We start from the raw sequence: 20153 nt of genomic DNA on the forward strand, positions 1-20153 counted from the left end.
ATATATTAGATGCAGTGCATTCATGTGGTCATGTACTTAATAGCTGTAGTAATAGAAATGTAATATGTTGCCATGATAAGTATGGTAAGGTATTAGAAAGCGACTTTCCACGCAAGTGGTTGCTACCTAATTATTATCTTAACAGTGGTAAAACATTATTTGACAATTGATGAAAAAATCCCTATTTTTCAACAAACCTTTACAATTTACGCTTTTGTATGCATCCATAGAAATTACATGAAGTCAATGTGATTTACATTGTGTGGTTGAGTTAATTTTTAACCTCATAATGAATTATACGATGGATGTGCAACATTCTCGGAGCATAGTCATAGTGCCTGATGTACTTCCATTGACTTTACCTCCAGTGTTCAATTGCTCAGAATGGAATTCCTATTACATAACGTTTACAATTCTTATTTTTCACACGAAACATTGTATAATGATTAAGCTATGTATAGTCATCCGGTATCCAACCCATATTTTCGGGTATCGTATTGTGGATGTGCACATCATAATCATAAAATACTTTATACAAATAGGAACCACAAACAGTTTCTGATGTTGTTAGTATTAGTATTTTGCAAGAAAGCAACACAACTAGTGCTTAATGAAGTGTAAACGCAGCGAAAGATTTCCCACATTTAAGCATTTTGAGTCACAATAGGCAACAAGCCACCAACAACAATTTTTATTAACATTTATTTACGATAATTTATTTGCAAATAAATTTACATGTACACTTTTGCAGTCTATCAAAATAGACATCGGTTCCATTTAAAAAAGATCAAATAATGAATAAATCCCATCAAATAGGATGAAGAGCTAATTTCATGTCACTGGGATATACACAGAGCAAAAATATATATGTACAAAACAACCGCTAGTGTTCCTAAGCACAAGTTTCCTATTCTCGCACAGAGACCTGCTGTGTGGTAATGAAATGGGACACAGCAACGACTTGAATGTGGTGCACATGAATAAGGTATCACCTATGGTAAGAGGAAAGACTTGATGATTGGCCCAACAAAAAATAAATTGGCAGCAAAACTACATTATTATGTATTTGTTTGTTAAATATATTTAATCACTTTCTTAATACATATCCATCAACTTTCTTCATGCCGCATGTTGTATAAAACGTCTAAGGCATTCGTCTTTACAGTAGGCTGTTTCTTGGTAGAGATAAACTTTATTTTTAACGTGTTTTTTATCATTGTTATTATTCGAGCTTACAAACTGACTACTCTTTATCATCAACGTGGCAGCGATTACAAACTCACACGCAAAAATATGGACTCGTCGATATAAAAGTCTCGTTAGAAATTGCATACAAAAAGCAAGTGGAAGTCAAAAAATTAGTCATTGTGTGAGAAGACAATTAAATAATCGTAAAATTCGCGGATGGTTCACAATTCAAAAATTGCATAGCTTCCTAATTATTGCTCGCAATGACAGTCAGGGACCCAAAAAAATACGCGTTCAGTACATTTATCTTTTTGTTTAAATATCCAAAGCGTCTATTAGGGCACAATAGCGTCGGGCAGGTGGTTTTACATACGCACACCTCTTATTATATACACAAGCACAATCGCACTACAGTCAAAATATTGTTGCCGTTACATTGTGAGTCACGATATACGATTCTCTTACATTGAGGGCTACGAATGCGACGGGCCAATTCTAAAAAAATCACGCGGTCACCTCGGCGTGGCGCCACCAGTTAAATACTCTCGAAACATTTTCACAAATGCGATTTCACGTACAGCAGAAGAAAATATTCGTTTCCCAGTGATACCAGCAGAAGCAACGTAAAAATAAACACGCGTTGTAATGAAACACAAAATAGCAAAATACAAATAAGCGCGATCATTGTTAAGTTTATGACACAGGGTGCCAACATCGTTGAACTTTTGCGCCGCATGTGAACAACGCAATTGGGAGAGGGTGGGGGGGGGGGGTGCGAAGTTGTTGTTCATCATTGAACAATCAGTTATGAAATATGGTGTTGAGATGCGAGCTCATGAGCAGTCTTTCGTGCTGCGGGTGGATTTCGTAGGGGGCCGCCTCAACGGGGGGGTCACAGCGCAAGCTTGGTGGGGGGTAGCCGGCTCCGTGCGCGGCACCGCCGGCAGCCCCCGCGTAGTGAAACCGATAGGGCTTCTCGAAGTCGGCCGACGTCTCCTGTCGAAACGAGAAGTTCCCGTTGATGCTGAGCGGAGGGCTCAGGGGCGGGTCGTAGTTTTCGGGGCTCGCGCACTCCTGGCCGCCAGCAGCAGCCGCAGCAGCAGCAGCAGCCGCAGCAGCAGCAGCAGCAGCCGCCGCCGCAGCCTGTGCGGATGGAGGCTGCGGTGGCTGCTGCTGCGGCTGCTGCTGCTGCTGCTGCGGCGGCGGCGCGGCACCCGTCTCGAAGAAGCCGTCCAGGGCCGCTCCGTAGCTCTCGGGCCGGATCTGGAACGCGTGGTGGGCGCTGTCCATGGTGCTGTGGTAGGGCGGGCTCGGCAAGCCGGGCGAGTGGTGAAACGCCGCCGCGTACGGATGGTGATTGTGGTGATGGTGGTTGTTGTTGTTGTGGTGGTGGTGTTGGTGGTGGTGTTGGTGGTGGTGGTGACCGCTCATCGCGTAAGAAGATGGACCTCCTCCTCCGCCACCCGCGCCACCTCCACCGCCGCCGCCGCCGCCGGGCGCCTGCATGTGCATGAAGTCCGGGCTCTGCTCTGGCAGGAATGTCCGCGGGTTCAGCTGCAGGCAGCCCGCGATCAAATTGGCCGTGGGCTGCGAGAGGCCCCTGCACAGGGTCTGCACGAAGCTCAGCAGATCGGGGCTGGTGCCGGCGCGAAGGATCTCCGAGAGCGCCCAGATGTAGTTCTTGGCGAGGCGCAGCGTCTCGATCTTGGACAGCTTCTGCGTCTTGGAGTAGCAGGGCACCACCTTGCGCAGGTTGTCGAGCGCCGCGTTGAGCCCGTGCATGCGGTTCCGCTCGCGCGCGTTCGCTTTGACGCGGCGCATCTTGAAGCGCTCCTGCCGAGCCTTGGTCATCTTCTTCTTTTTGGGGCCCCGGCGCTTGGGTTTCTGTTGGTCGTCGTTTTCGTCCTCCTCCAAGTCGTCGGCGTCGTCGTCGTCCTGCTTATCGTCGTCGTCGGCCAGGTCGTCGTTGTCGTAGGAGGCGGAGAGCGAGAGGAGGTCGTGTTGAGATTCGCAGTCCTCGCGGCCGCTCCCCTTCATGTCCTCGTCTTCCGTGAGGCACTCCTCGGCCCAGTTCGAGAGGTTCTCCATCATTCGCGTGGTGTCGGCGCACGGCTCGGCTGTCTTCATACCTTCGATTCAAGTTGTTGCAAAGAAATGGCCGTTAGGAAAACAAAAAGCCATCACTCGCAAAAGTCGGCACATTACAGCCCCTGAGTTGTGTTTGCTGTCACAAATGACAACGCACACACACACACATGCTTCCTTGTTCATATAATAAAGTACATTACTTTTGTGAGAACGTTTTAATTTCGTCATTGGTACCACGTCTTGTGTGTGCATACATATACATCGTAATGCAATGAATATACATTTTTCCAAGAACATACTGTATACTGCACGTATACTGCTCGATTCGTTTGTACGATGCTCACTCTTCACGTCGTTTTTTATATCGACACGTGTTCACGCCGATGTAGGCGTGATGCATTATAACCAATAGCACTGTATCGCAGTTCAACATTTTTGCTAAAACAAAGATTTATTGCCATTATTATTGCAATGCCATTATGAGTATTGTAAGTGCACGCCACGGGTCGTTGCATCTCATCTCTCCAGACGCACATCATCAACAAACCCCCTACCCCCCCCCCCCCCCCACCAGCCGCGCCCCCCGAACGAAAAAAAAATCCCGAGAAGGGATTGTAGCCGAGCAAGTAGATAGCCTATAGATTAGTATATAAGAGACCGATTTGTGAGGCATGCAAAGGGATTATGTAAATGAAAGCTGATTGGCACATGTAATCAGATTATCAGGATTCTGCATCATCCCAAGCCAAGAGATTGGGGTTGGACTCGCTTCGGGCAACTCGAGAGTGGCGGACAGAAATAAAGCGATGAATGATTATGGAAAACGTTGCCTCTTATTTTGTACTCCTTTCTTTTTAATCGTCCGCACTGACACACAAAGCGTGTCCAGTGCGGCTATGTACGCGCCATATAACTAGAGGCTACATGGTATTTCTGTACTGCATACAATTACAATACTCGCGGGTATATTCAAATAAACAGAAGCACGCTGGCGCAGTAATCCTCGGGGATCAGGTGCGAAATCTGTGCAGTCATAAACGTTGGCGAGCCGGGCTGTTTGCGTGCAGCCTGCCCGGGCGAAATATATATCAACCCCGCACGCGAAATTTTGATTTAAAGCTTTCGTGACTGCAGGGATTAATATTCTTGGTTCTTTCGGTAAAGTCATGTAGAAGGGAAACAATCAAATAATAATAATAAAAAATATATTATTTTATTGTTTCCCTTCTACTTGACGAACCAAGAATATGAACCCCGCACGCGGTTAATGTACTATTTGTTTCCTCTATTGTGTACTTCAAATTGATTTAGATTTTTTATGTACTATTCGTTTCCTCTATTGTGTACTTCATAATTGATTTTGATTTTTTTACTTGAAATTTGAAAAGCCAATAACTTTTCCAAGAAAAAAACCGTGGGATGTATGGGCAGCGCATATGCGCCACTGATAACAAACAGGTAGCTTTAAAAGCTTTGTTGTGGTAAGAGCGGTGAAATAAAAAGAGAGACATTGCATCCCGAACGCAGGAAAGTACGCGCATACAAAGTTAAACTAGAGAAGCATTTATATTTAATATTGTTACATAAACTAACTCTAGATTTGGTATGGGTTACATATCCACGAAACTAAATAAAATTACTCAAAAAAACAAATAATAAGTTTATACGTATGATAAAAAAATACATTCAATATTCTCCAATAGATTTTCTCACTGCAATCGGTCGCCAGCGAATAATTCCTGTGTAGAACGACACCACCGTGTGTGGCTCACAGACTGTCACGTAACCGATGCGCTCCCTGATGTTCTATTATCATTATTACTATTACCATTCTTCAAGCAGCATTTAGTCCCTACCCGTACCTGTGTCAGTAGCCGGGCGTCATAGGCAGTGCAGGGCTCTGGGGCTCTGCGCGCGCTCTCGCTCTCTCTCTCTCTTCGGCTCCGTGCGCGCCTCGTCAGGAGAAGCTTCAGCGCTTTCCCGGAGAGCCTTCCCATGCCCCCGCTCAGCGCTCTGTCCGCGAATCCCGCCACCAGCCGCCAGATTATAGGAGAGGATGGTGAGCCATATGGCTCCTCCACGTCACCGAGAGCCCTGGCCACGTGGTGTGCCACGATTTGTATTGCAGCCGCGCCGAGTCCCGATCCGCGCTTATATCCCTTTGTGGCCCGAGCAGAAGCCATCTGTCGCTAGTTAGAGAAGCGCCGTAGAGCTGCTATTCTCCTCCTCTAGGAAAAATTAATTTTGCGTCTCGGGTTCCGACTTTTCCATGAGATATTAATAGCTGCGTAGAGGGGGTGAATGCTGCTGCACGGTAATGATATAAAACGAACAACCAGTACACAACGTTGTTCGCCGTGAAATAGACTAGACCGTAGAATTGCTTGAAGGTTTTATAATGTGTTGATAATTGTATAATGCGTGTGAATGGTGTATGAGTTTTTGTGTGTTGGCACACTGTTGTGATAAGTCACGCGGTAGGATGGTGTGGTTGTCGCTATCAGTGCTTAACGGGAGGTCAATCACTTTTCGGAGTGGGATGGTGACAGAAGCGTGGCATCGGCACGTGCTTAGTTTATTGAATACTGACATGTCCATCAATAGTAATGATAATAATTTAGAAACGTTTGACAATCCACTGTTTGTAACGTTTAATTGATATGTAAAGAACGAATTAAATATATCATAAGTACATACAGTTCAAGCGTCACACAATTGTAGTATTCTGTAGCAACGATAAAAAAATAGGATATAGCAAACGTACAATTTATTTTGTTTCATATTGAGGGTAAAATCAAACACGTTTTAATTGTAAACGAGTTGACTCAGCTCTGTGTCTAAACTTTTTAAACACTCCTTTTTTACCAATAAAATATATATAATCGAAACGCGTCTTGAGGGCATTGCAATAACTAAAGTTTATCCCTGTTTTAATTTGCTAAGAATTTACACGCAATGATGTAATACAGTATATTCAGTATTAATCTGGCAGTACGTGAGTTATAACAAGACAATACATATATTATCAGAGAACGTTTTTTTTTGCATGTTCACGACAAGTATGTGTGTTAATGCAGACATGATCTCTTGCAAAAGGTTTATGTTTGGTGTTTAAAAATCTTAACACACCTGTTTTATTGCCAGAAAGGGTAAAACCTATTATGATACGTGAGTTATAGTTTATACAATTGCGCTTAAGTTCACCCTAATAGTTATTTAATGCCCCCCCCCCCTTATCGACTCTTTGAAACGGATTCATGCAACTTATAAACTGTCACACACCGCTTCCTTTATCTATTGCTGACAATTCGCGGGCTATTAAATGCCTCTCCGTTGTCAGATACAATCAGGCGAACTGTCGTGGCACCGCGGCCAAAGCGATTGGCACGTATCCCTTGCGCCGCATGTGCAGCATACAAGCTCCGGGTGTTTCGCCGAGAGGGCCAGAAGTCTCTATCTTCCCTTAAGCCGAGGGCCCCATTTTGTACGCGTAAGCCTTTAAGCCTCGTGATTAATCGATTACTCGTCGGGGCACGCGTCCCGCACGCGCTCCGAGACAAAGGAAGCGGTGGCTCGTGAGCTGCGCGATCCGCGGCCACGCGCCGCCCTAATGAAGGTGGAAATCGAATTATTTGAATTTGTGGGTCCGCGAGCGCCGATTGTGCGCTGAGTGGCGCGCACGCGTGCTCACGGGGCGGGCTGACTCTCTTCGGGGGCTTGCGCCTCGAATCCCTCCTCGCGTGTTTAATCGCGTTATCCCTCGGACAGATCAAGGTCCGTTTGGCAAAAGCGCGGCGGAGACGAGCAGGAGCCCGGGACCACCACCACCACCACCACCCCCCCCCACCACGCCGAGTGACAGATGGACACGAAGCGAAATAATAAAAGAAACGCAGCGCGCAACAACAACCAAAAACACAATGCCACGCGCAGAGAATGGCTGGGGGGGGGGGCGGGGGGGGGGGTGGCTGGATGGGTTGGCGAGTGGGTGTGTGGGGTGGGTGGATGGCTGGCTGGCTTGGGTGGCTGGGCATTGATCACTCATTTAGGCTCCGTCATCTGAGGTCTCGAAATTTGGCGGGTAAAGCCGTTATTCGGCGCCTTTCTCAAAAGCACGCCACCAAACACCGCCCGTCCACACCCCCCCCAACCACCACCACCACCACCCCTCCCTCGCGCCGTCACAAGCGCAGATGAGCTCGGCGTGGCGCTGCTGCTGCTGCTGCTTGCTCCGACCGACGGGACGGCCGAGGCAAGGGTCTCCCGCGTGCGCTTTAATTGCGCAAAAGTTATTATTTTCTTGTTACTTGACGGCATCGTGCGTCGACTCACGGGGCAGTTGAGTGGCTCGCGCCTGGTTTTTGTTTTTGGCGTTCACTGAAAATGCATCACGGCGGTCATAATTAGACTTTAGGTTAGCGTCTCTGACAAAGCGTTAACAACGTTTACTTACCGTGGATTATCGCGTATGGATTTTTTTTTTGCAACGATGAACGTGAAGTGACAATTTTAATGTCATCACACGTTTATCGTGGGTTTTTTTTTTTGGAGTGTGTTTCTCTTAACTTTGGAGAACGGAGAACTCCCAATTCGGAGACTTTATTGAAGAAGGCACACGCCTCGCACGCGGGCGTTCCTAGCAAGACGGATTATGCGCCTGACAGTCGGATTGTTAGATTGCCACCGGGTCCCCAGACGTGGTCCCTTGCCCTTAGGGGCCCGGCTAATTGATTTATATGGCACCTGCGAGATCGTACGGAGATGGGGAGTCAATCGTGCCCAAATAGATCTTTGGCGAAACGGGTGCGCACTGGAGAGGTGTGTTTTTTTTTTTACAATTCTGGAGAATAATCGTACAAATACTGACACCCAACGCGTACTGCAAACCCCTCTGTGTCCATCCCCACACTGTAGCCATCCCTTGATAAAGAGACTTGTTTTCCCATTGGGTTCGAACCAGAAACACGTCAGATATCGGCTATAAATGAAAGGAACTGTATGCTTACCGTGCTAAAGCTGCTAGTGCAATGAATCTCACCTTGAATCATTAGTCCAGCATTGGCCAAGGACATTACATACAATGCTATGTATGAGTGCTTGAGAAAAACACGAGTGAAGGTTGTATAAAGTAGTGTGCGAGCGAATGTCGAGCACAACACGCACAACAACATTCAACGCCTTACATAAAGCATAATAATGCTCTTGACTCGGGAAAGGCTAAGTGTGTGCCTTAAGGCCCTTTCAGGATGATCTTGCATTGGGATGTTTTGCTAATTTCATGAAAGAGTGCTTGGCACATTTCAGGAAACACTCAAATCTTCGGACAGATTGATTTAATAATCGTTTACTTTTTCATCTGATGGACACCTCATCATAGCCCTACGATAACAGATATTCCCAGGCGGTCTTCCATCAAAGTATATATATTTAGTGTTGTCCTATAACAGCCTGAAGTTAATACGATTCTACTAATAAGTGCAAATTATTAAAATCATCGTGGCTCATGTTATTTCGGTTCAGTCCCACGACTTGTGGAGATTTGGGCTTCATTGCTGTTGCCACCACCTTCATTATCCCTGCCCTTGGCCAGCTTAAAGGTGCTTTCTGCAGTATTAGTAATCGAGTTATTTTGAGCAATTTCCCTTTATTCCGTGTCACCGATACTTTACCTCGCAGGATAGTGTTCATTAGTCCTGCATCTCTGCTGACGTGTTCATACCATTTCAGTGTTCTGGCTTGCATGATCTGTAGTAGGCTTTGTTGTTGTTGTTTTTTTTTTCTTCCAATTTCTCCTTGTATCATAACAGCACCTGGTCGTATGTGTACGGTGTAAAGAATGCGCAGGAACCTTCTGAAGCATCTCACATCCCTTGTCTGTATAACAAATTTCCGTGTTCGCTGTAAACGTCCAGATAGGCAAACCCGAAGTGACTGGTGTTCTCTAGAGTTTTGGATCACATTGCCTATTGGGATGTTTTATTGTATTTCAGAGCGTCTTCATGTTGGGGGGTGGTGTGGCTGTTGCCTTTGCTACCCTTGAATAAACATTCTTCTAGAGATGTTCTATCATTCATGATAGTCGATCCAATGTAATTAAATGTATGTGTATCCCTTAGGATTATCGCTAATCCCCCTAAAACCATAACTTTGCATATCTCAACACCTATCTCCATACTATACTAATGGCTTATTCATCCAGTCATAATGTGACATCGTGTCGATTCCTCTAATTTACCTCCTCTTGGATGAATGTCGTTGGCAAAGTGTCGGCTTACTATGGTCAATCAACCAGCCACTACAGGTCATTTAAAACCCGTGAAGTGCTTCAGCCTTATTCTTTGGGTCTTTCGGTAAAGTCACGTAGATAGGTTCACGTTCAAAGACAATAACAGACAACTACGACGTTTTGATCGCAACGCAAGCGGACCTGATGACGACCGCTTGTGTTGCGATCGAAACGTCGTAGTTATATTATTTGAACCTATATACGTGAACCTATCTACGTGACTTTACCGAAAGATCCCAAAGAATATGAATTGCTGCAGTCACGAAAGCTTAAAGTCAATGCTTCAGCCTTGCCAAACTCCAACTATTGTGTTGAATAATTCCTGCAGACGTTTACCAATGAGCATGGCACATTTATTTTTGTTAACGTCTGCATATTTATTCAACACTTGTGACGAGTTTCATTTTCAAGTTCATCTTTTCAAAGGCACTCGAACCCACTGTCATTCACCTCACGGGGTATGCGTTCACTAGATAGAGCTACTTTGTATATTGTAGCTCTATCTATTGTTGCTCTATTGAACTAAATCTAGTCTTTAAATGACAAAAGTGAAAGGAACTGGAGAAAACACAGACAAGAGAATCTCTCAAATCGGGTTTATTTGTTTTTATTCAAAGAAACATACTCTATTCTAGATTTGAAGCTTTCGTGACTGCAAGGATCCATACTCTTTAGTTCTATTTCGATTTAAAGCTTTCGTGACTGCGAAACGTCGTGAGAATATTATTGTGTTATTTTATTTTATCAATTTATTATTTTATTCTCATTCTACGTGACTTTATCGAAAGAACCAAAGAAGATGAATCTTTGGTTCTATTCGGTAAAGTCACGTAAAAGTATGAAACAACAAAAATAAAAAAATATAAAATTCACGATGTTCCGGCCACAACACAAGTGGCCTTCATCAGGTGAAGGGACCAGACTGTCTCGAGGACAGCGCTGGAGTGAACACAGCCAAGCTCAGACCGCGACCAAACTCTAGTTTAGCAGGATTATACTGTGCAGTACAGATTACTGAAACCCACGTAACGCCTGTCGAGGTACTCTGTATGTCTCTCTCATGCGGACTCAATCTGTGTAGCAACTTTGCTCTATGTGTACTATTGCACATTCACTTTGAATATGCGTAACTTGTATTTTATATGGATGAAAAGAACAGTGCACAGATGTGCTATGGGTACTGCTCCAATCGCTGCTTTATACATAGTTTACACTCTTTCAACTTAAATCAAGTTACGCATTTAATTACATCGTAGAGACAATACGATAGTAAACATATAATGTTCGATATGTAAACTCAGCTTATTGGACAGTATTTTGAGTATATTGATTATATTGATGAAGTTTCTATTTTAGTGTTATCGGTTCGCTATATAGTAGTCATTATATAGTGTAGTGTATACCCAGTTACTTAATGTAAATAGATACGCTATTTGGAAAGTATATTGAGTACATTGAATTTATTAATGTAGTTTATATTTAGTTTTTTTCACATCGGTAGAATTGGTAATTGCAGTTCTTTAGCGTCAATATGCTAAATTCCTCTGTTGATACATGTAGACTCAGCTTATTGGAGAGTATATTGAGTTTATTGATTATATTGATATAGTTTATATTTTAGTTTTTTTATCAGCTTACTATATGGTACTCATTATATAGTGCAGTATATACCCAGTTACTTAATGTTAATAGCTCAGCTTATTGGAGAGTATGTTGAGTACATTGATTATATTGATGTAGTTTATATTTGGGGTTTTCACATCGGTTTATTGTATGGTAGTAGGGTATTTGTAGTTCTTTAGAAATTCATGTTTTGTTTTCCACATCATACACGAGCTTGATACGCGGTGGTTTGGCTGCTGCAGTTCTTTATTATTAAAATTTCCCTCCCTTTATTACTGCTAATCCTACATAATACACTAGCATAATATGACTTTGGGACAACCCACCGCCTATACATTCCACAAGGAGTGACTAACCCCATATCTGCATTTGTCATCAATATGCTCAATTCCTCTGTTGATATGTAAACTCCTTTGTCAAGGCTCTCTCCTCCCTCCTACCCAGCTTAAAATACGCTGCCAAGCTTAGCAGTGTTCATTAAGATGCTGTCTTTCTGACAGCTCTGTTTCTTCACCTGAGGACGGCTGCTTGCATTGTGGCCGAAACGTCGTGATAATTGTATTATATTATGTTTTATTTGTATTCTTTTATTATTTCCCTTCTACGTGACTTTACCGAAAGAACCAAGAATAGTAAATATATACCTTTGTTGTAAAAATCCTGTCAATACACCTCTTGGAAAGAGCAAAAGGAGTTCGTAAACATAAGCAAATTGTGATTTATATAAAAAAATATATACAGTGTACATATAATCCACAAAGTATCGCAGGCCTCGAGATTCACCGAAATCTGCAATAAAAACTGACCAATCCCGTGCATAGAAACAAAATTGGGCCATCTTCGAACACTCTCATTCTGCCTCTGCCTTAGTTCGATTCTTTAAATCTTGGGCATATTTACTGAATCATAAACTTGCTTTAAATGCCAACGCAACCCGAAAACGAGTGCCCACACAACGTTGGGCACTCGCCCACACAACGTTGGGCACGGCGTTGCGTCATATGGTTGCAACCGTTGGACCAGGCAGGGGTCAAGCAACCAAAAGAACAAGAAGAGACATCTTTTTAGAATTCGGTAATAAATACATTAAAAAAAACCTCCAATATTTTGAAGAGGCACAATGCACGTGGTGAATCACGGTCACGAAGCAGTCCGTAAAGAGCCGCATACAGCTCCGATTCCGCAGGTTTGCCGACCCCTGCGTTGGATCAACGTTGGCCCCAGCAATGGCCTGACGTGTTATGCTTTTACTGGGCACTCTCTGGATATGCAAGCCGAGTCCGGGGACCGTTTGACACGATTGTTGTTTGTTTGTTTCGCTAATTAAAAAAATAATATACGTAGTTCTAGTTCACTGTGACGTCCCTGCCACGTTTTTTTTATCGTCGATGCAGTGAAGTCAATTGGAACGCAATGGCGTTGTACTTGGCCGTGAGTGTGATGTACTGTTTTAATCACCGTAACTCCAAACGCGCTCGAAGGTAGCACGCCAGTGATGAAGGCATTTCCTAAACCTTTATATCTGTGAATAATTAACACAACAAATGCACGTTTACATTAATAGCAACCGCTTTTGCGCATCTAATGAGTGATCGCGATCACCGTACGAGATCACGTGCTCTAAAACCGTCGGTTTGAGAACTCCTTTTGTAAAGGTCTTACTATCATTCGACTCGTGTGTGGCGCTTTAAGTGCCTATTTAAATCCGTTATTGCTTACAATTTAATTTACGAGGCACAAAGCACATCAATATTCGCCACGTGCTGTCAACGGTATGTCGATACACCTTATAACCAAGAGGCCCACCCAGCTGCACAACGCAGTAGGATTGCATATTACCATTACACTGAACACATTCGTGAATAACAGTGCATCAAAAGGTGTGTGGGTGGGGGGGGGGGACCTATAATAGGCGACGTTGCTGGCAATGACCCTTCATGTTGTATAAACAGCCATTGCCCGAATTGTCGCCTATGATATAATTTCCCTTTTCAGACAGTATAATGAACTATTTAGATTTTTGTGCTTGCACATCACTATCAACGCATTATCACCAAAATCGAATATTTAACATATAGGTGGGAGGGAGGGACGGCGACGAGGAGTAGGAGTAGAATCTCTCTTGAATCAAATAAAAAATAGCCGCAGGTGAAGTGCCGACCGCCAGCCCGGCACCATCGACATCGCTTCAACGTCACTGCAAAACTTGGACATCGCACCCGACTGCAGGTGGAATAACTCTTCGGGTCCCCTTGTGTGTGTGTATATAAACCGTGACGCGTGCCTGCTGTAGACTGACTGTGATGTGCAGTGAAGTTTATTGCGGCGACAAGCCGGCTTTTCGCCGCGAACATCTGATCGGAAACAAACAAAATAGCACAATGCGTGCGGGGTCACACGGCACTCGCGAATACGGTCCCTTACCACGAGCTGTGGCATCACGCCACTGGGCTCTCGGGCGTTTGTTGATTTATACAATGTGACGCATGCACGTACACGTATATTTATTGTACATATATATCTTGACTTCCTCCTCTTTCCTCCTGATGACGATCGCTTGTGTTGCGATCGAAACGTTGTAGTTTTTTTTGTTTGTTATTTTCTTTGAACCATCTACGTGACTTTACCGAAAGACACAAAGAATATGTACATATATGTGTATTTTCTGCTGCGCGGTCAGTTAATGGATAATAGTTGGGCAAACAGGTGTCGGGGCTTGCGGACTTTGTCGCGTTGTAAACGTGCCTGGCCCCGCACGTCGCAATCTGTGCTTGCAGGTGGCGGAGACGGCGAACCGCCGCGCTCTTCAGCACCACGGACAGCGCACGCTTCTTGCCGCTGTAAATGCGGCAAACAAATTAAAAAGGTGCAACAGTTTACGAGGTGTTATGTTCACCAAGTATAGGCCGCGCCACAGAGGGAGCGGAGGGGACCCCACACCCCCCACCCCCACGACCTCCAAGACCCCCACACCCCTTCTTCGCCCCCCAACTTGGAAGACCTGGGGGGGGGGGGCGGGGGGGACGATGGACTTGTTCACCAACTAAAAACCCACGTGGATAGGGAAGTAAACGCGTATGGCAGTATGTTCAGGAGATAAATGGCAACGTCGAGGTCTGCTAGCCACGAGCGGGCGTCATGAGAGAGAGAGAGTTGGTGCAGTTTTTAATTTGCTGTTGAAGTACTACAGTGGTGTACCCTATGGTCCCAAAGTTTGAGCTACATGGGAACACATTCGCATTGTAGTTTGTCTTAAATTTCCCATATTTGAAATGTGCGCATCGGTCTGTTGATGTTTCGATGTGGGCCCCCCCACGGTAGCAGTGAAGGAGGGGATACTTGCTTGGGTAGTGCCATCCGAGAGGATCTGGAGCCGTGCCTGTTGATGACAGCTGTCCTTGTGCAGCACAAGGTGACACAGCACTGGCCTGAAAGTGGGCATTAGTCCGTCAGTAGGGGGGAGGGGCTATGTTGCGATTGGAAATTCGAATTATTGCATTTTGAGAATGTTATTAAAATTTGGTATTTTTGGACCATGACGCCAAGACACATGGCCGACTGTTTTTCGAATAAGGTCGTCGGATCTTCAACGTCCACTGTGATGCAGACAATTCGTATTAATGGATAATATACTCACAGTAGTACTGAGCATGTTTATTGAGATGTCTGGTCTTTTGTAATGTATTGTTGCTTGTGTGATGAAGCTGGAGGGCCTTCCTTAAAGCTTTACTTGCGCTACTGCCCCATTTAAACACCACCTCGCCTCGGAGATAGAAGTCCCACATTGGCTCAATCTCTTCACGTCCACATTTCAGACACGTGTGCTACCACATGTGTGCTACCACATGTGTGCTACCACATGTGTGCTACCACATGTGTGCTACCACATGTGTGCTACCACATGTGTGCTACCACATGTGTGCTACCACATGTGTGCTACCACATGTGTGCTACCACATGTGTGCTACCACATGTGTGCTGGCTTTATGTCACCTACATACGGTGCTGTCATGGGCAATACGGTCAGCTTGACATCAGGACTGGAGGGGCATCATTTCTAATTTGGGTTTAGCTCAATGAAATCATTAGGTGCATTGTTATCCAAATTGAACAATATTTCTACACTTATGAGTTAGCTTGTCAACAAATGCGTTTTTGTTATTTGTGAATTATTTGAATGTGTTTTATTGGTAATTTCCTACCTTAATCGCTTTATTTGTCATTTTCGTTTATTCCCTTAATTTCTACGAAACAATCCATCAATATGCCCCGAAAAATCTTACAGTAAACCTCTTTTTAGCCACACCTCAATTAAAAATAAAAGAACCACAGACGTTGATTCGTGCTTTTAAACAAAGAACCCAACATAAGCAAGCTATCACTCTCCTCTTAGTCATCCTTGAGGATAGAGCATATCAATCGCGGCTTCATGGACAAGAATTTCCTGGGTTTCATCTTTTACCGGAGCAGTCAATTCCTCACAGACCGACTCAGTGCGCACGACAACAATCCCTCGGCTCAGCACTCGATGCTACGAGGAAAGAATAAACCTGGCTATTAAAACCCTGGCTGCTGTTGGTTTGCCACCTGCTCAGGTGGCGAATTATCGCCTCATTTATTTTGGCCCGAAATTGGGAAATCGTATGCATAGCTCTGTGGTTCTAAACAGGTCTCAGATGATGGGAGTTGGCTAACAGAGCACAATATTAATTAATGACTGGAGGACTACATTTTTTACATTTGTCATCTCCCCCGACTATTTGCTTTAAATAGCACCTAATGATTTACCTGAACCACTATACAAATTGATTCCCCTTGCAGAAATTAATCTTATTATGAGTCTGTGTTATTGGGGGGCATTTTTAATTCCCTGGGCAATACTTTCTTTGAAACAAAAATAATACTTAATGTCCACTATGAAATATTCCTTTTCTGTGTAGAATATGTTTCTGAGCAATTAAAACGGCCACGAAAAAGTTAGCGGTAATACTGTATATGTTAATGTTTGTTAAAAAAAATCACGTCAATCGCATCTTTCCACCCCAGTGAACATTACACGTAATGACTGAAACTTTCCATTTCAGAATGATTAGTCCCGTGTTCTAATTACGCATGCAAAAATGCAAATGAGTGTGAATTAATTACTCCGCTAATTAGTTCCTTGGTATTTTCAAGTCATAAATCATGCTGGGATGGCGGGGAGACATGAGGCTCGCTTTATTTGCATTTTAGATGAAGATTTGCCTCTATGTATCATTAACCAGGACGAATTTAATCGCAATTGCGTTAATTCCCTTTATTTTGAGAAAGCGCACTCTAGCGCGGACACACGCTGTGTCCTGTAGGCGTCCGTTAATACAATTTACATTTTGGACGGTTCAAGGCAATCTCTGTAATACGCCAATCGTGACGAGCATCCGATATGGAAAGACTCGCGAAAGAATTCTGGCGCGTTCGCTAATTGCCGAATCTGTGCCAAGTCCGCGAAATGAACCTGCGCCAGGGAGCGTCCCTACGGGAACACCGCCTCTTCATTGGCATATTGAGGTAGAGGCAGCAATCCGGTGCCTCCAGCACATTCAAAATGCATTTTAATTCTGAATTGCCTAAAATGATAATGGTCTTTAGGAAGCCACGTTTTTCAAGGTTTTATTTTTTCTTATAAATGTACGTTTAAAAAAAATGTAACGGAGCAAAACAAAGAAAACACTAAAACCGTCCACCGGCGAGAAAGTGAAAGATGTTATATCACGCTACATGTGTAGGATGAAGACAAGGGCACAGGAGGGCAGCGTCCGAATGAGTGGCAGTTTTGTTTCTTGGTCGGTCGGTCTCTGGTAGAGACGCCATCTGTTCTCTTTCGGAGGGGGAAAGGGGAAAAAAAAGAGGCAAGCGAGAGAAACAAATCTGGCGTCAGTTATGCAGAAATACCACCAGCAAGAAAAATACCAACAAGAACACCGATGATGTATTCGCTAATTGTGTTTTCAGATAATGCACCGTTTTAAACGTCGTTAATTTTACTTCTGATATTTGAAAACAACTCCATACAAAGAGACGAAAAAATACACGTTTTAATGAAACGTACACTCTCTGAGATAAATGCTACACGCGTTACTGCATGAACCAGTTCTAAGATTTTAAAATATAAAACTGAAATACGTACAATTAGATTTGTTATCCAAAAATTGCATTTGTGTTCAATTGCTGACGTTATCTGCTACATCTTACCATATGCTTCACTGATATTCATTGGAGTGATTTGGTGTTTGTATAATTCGTGTGCATGAGACAATATCATTCACGAATTATGTGGCCACAATTGGTCGAGCTCCCACTGGTTGTACGACTGAAATATAGCTTCAGCATCACCAGAAGCGTGTTTGCCCACCTAGGGAAATGAGGCAAACGGTTAACGGTATGGCAGCTTATGCCCCCTGACAATACCATGAGTAGCAGCCTTCCAGTGTGTTTAGCAGCTGACCACAAACAGCTCTCGCCACTGCTCACGATCGCATCCCTTCGAGTGGACATCATCATCGTCATTGAGAGTTGAACTTTTTTCCTTCCTACGGGTTATTTTCTCATTTTAAGTAATAAACAAAAAATCTAAGAGTCTTCCTGAGTCGACACTGGTAACTTACCACAACTACTCATCATTAATCCTAGAGGGACCATGGGCATGGCTAATCGATGTGACCAGGAGTGAAAATCGCCAACATTCTGATTGAGTCTAGATACATCTCATTTAGGGGTAAAATATCCAGCAACCACCCATCAAAAGTAGCAAAAATAATCCGCCCTCTTTTATGACATTTCTCAACTGTATCAAAAAATATTAAATAAACTTTGCTTAGTGCCCATTACCAGGTGGTGTTTGCATGGGGCAAACAAACGCCACTTTTGCTGATGATAAACAGTACGGCTGGAAAGTGCAGACGGCAGCTTTAAGTGCACAGACTTCCCCTTGTGCCCTCCCACGTTTGCTGTTCCCTGCCAATTTCCACATCACAACGATTTCTGCAAGCTTTGATACTCGTGCTTAGTGACAGATATGTGTCCTACACTAAGAATCTATATAGGTCTTTTTTTTTGTTAAAATAAAATCAAAACCAAGAGTGAAAGCATTACCACTCTCACAAATGTTAAAGAAAATATGAATATGGAAATGCACGTGATATATGTTTGCTTTCTACTCTTGCTGCTTGGCAAGTCCTAACCTGCGTAACCAAAATGTTGTACGTTCTAAAGATGAATCTAAGGTTTCCTCCCATTGGTGTTATTCAGAACAATGTTTTAACAGAATGGTACAGGCGGTTTAGGGTAGTGGTTTTGTCATCCAGTCTAAACATTGTACATTTTCTATTCCTCTCCTCCGAAAGTGGTGAATGACACAAAATACGAGCCAGGCATAGACACTTTTGTTGGCCAATACTTCCACGGTGCTCCAGCAATATTCTTCGATTCTCAATGTGTTTTGTCGAAAAAGTTTTGCAAGTATTGCCTCTAAAAAAATACACACAAACCACATAAACATCTTCTCACAGTTTAATTGATTTTAATGAAGCCGAAAACACTCAATTGTCTGTAGCAGGTGTGAATCAGAGCATGTTAGGTGTTTTTAGTGATTTTATGCCAGCCAAATATGGGGCTGCCACTTTTATTTATTTGGTCAGGTCAAACAGTGGAAGTCTCCTTATCAGAAAGCAATGGTATGACACTCACATGTGTGTGGTGGAAATTCCACATTCCCATGGCACCAGTCAGTCTTTCCATTGGATAACCAGTGTTGCCTTCTGATTTAGTGGTACTCCCTTTATAGGCCCGAAGCGGACGAGGGTCTGAGTTGAGGCCCTGATGAGATTTGAACTCACAACCACCCAGACATTTAATTTGTTAAGGGAAAAAAATATTTCAGGTAAAGTCCCTTCATAGCAGAGAGATGATCTCTCTGTTCCAGGCAATGGCCTTTATTGATCTATCATGCTATGAAGAATGGCCATTACCTGTCTGAAACATTCCATTTTATATATAACTATTAATTGAGAGTAGTGCTATTGACACATGTGTTGGGTTTTTATTAATTGTGCTTGTGCACCATTGCCAATGCAGTATCCCAATATGTATTTCTCAAATACAGGGCTTCCAGTGATCACTGCTTTTGGCGTTGATTTAATTATCAATGTCTCTATGCACTCTAACAAAGAACGAAATCCATTGTTCAACTATTTGATAAATATTACACTTTACAATTCCTACCACATAACGTGCAAGGTTGGACATTTTTGACAAAGCAATGTTTTGACCATGGAATAGAGGCGTTTGTAAGAATTATGTATGAGTGAAAACGTCCCTTTCTCATGACATGACTTGCTCTATCGGTCCCTTGCCACCTTCACTGCATACAGTCACAAAGACGGCATAGCCCCACAAATAAACGCGGCAGAAAGTCAATACCGGTTGGGGACCATCCCTTGAAATGGTGCCAGGAGACTAACGGAGAAAGGACAAAGCTATGTTCAGTCCCAATGCACTATTGGCTCCCACTTTAGAAAGTATTCTGTAATTACGGCAAATGTAAACTTCCTGATCAGAACCCTTTAAGGCCTCATGACCATTCCCGTGTAATGATCTGTACAATTTAAAAATCTATACTGGATGCCGATGTCGCCAAATACGCCTGTGGTGTTCTATTTGTAAACTCAACTATAGATCATTGTGGTCTCCGATTATGAGATCACACTTACCTTTTATTCGATGACGCGCTGTTTACAGTGACCATCACATTGCAGGGAATGGGTATCAATGAGTCATTTGGTCTGAAAATATTACCGTCTCTGAGCATGGATGGCATATGAGTCTACATGAAAATTATTGCTATGTAACATTACATTTGCATTATTTATTCTAAACCAAAATCTTCTTCTATTGTTTAGTGGTTCCCTTCCTTTTTATAGAGACGATGGGG

At 43.5% G+C, this 20153-nt stretch overlaps 1 protein-coding gene and 1 long non-coding RNA gene across 2 annotated transcripts in view; both read right to left on the bottom strand.

The window, feature by feature from the left end:
- Positions 1-683: 683 nt before the first annotated feature.
- Positions 684-5874, bottom strand: NEUROD1 (neuronal differentiation 1). Its single transcript, XM_032946356.2, has 2 exons — positions 5139-5874; positions 684-3317 (listed from the first exon to the last, which is right to left on the bottom strand). The coding sequence occupies exon 2, from the start codon at positions 3313-3315 to the stop codon at positions 1990-1992; it is 1326 nt and encodes a 441-aa protein (XP_032802247.2). The 5' UTR covers positions 3316-3317; positions 5139-5874; the 3' UTR covers positions 684-1989.
- Positions 5875-14212: 8338 nt separating this feature from the next.
- The window catches only part of LOC116938761 (uncharacterized), a 34437-nt gene continuing 28496 nt past the window's right edge, over positions 14213-20153 (bottom strand). Inside the window, exon 3 of the long non-coding RNA XR_004402320.2 lies at positions 14213-17042. This is a non-coding gene — a long non-coding RNA (uncharacterized LOC116938761). The remainder of the gene's footprint in view (positions 17043-20153) is intronic.

Source organism: Petromyzon marinus, chromosome 4 (assembly GCF_048934315.1).
Source record: "Petromyzon marinus isolate PM22_M1 ecotype Great Lakes invasive population chromosome 4, UKy_Petmar_22M1.pri1.0, whole genome shotgun sequence".
In the NCBI taxonomy this organism is placed as follows: domain Eukaryota; kingdom Metazoa; phylum Chordata; class Hyperoartia; order Petromyzontiformes; family Petromyzontidae; genus Petromyzon; species Petromyzon marinus.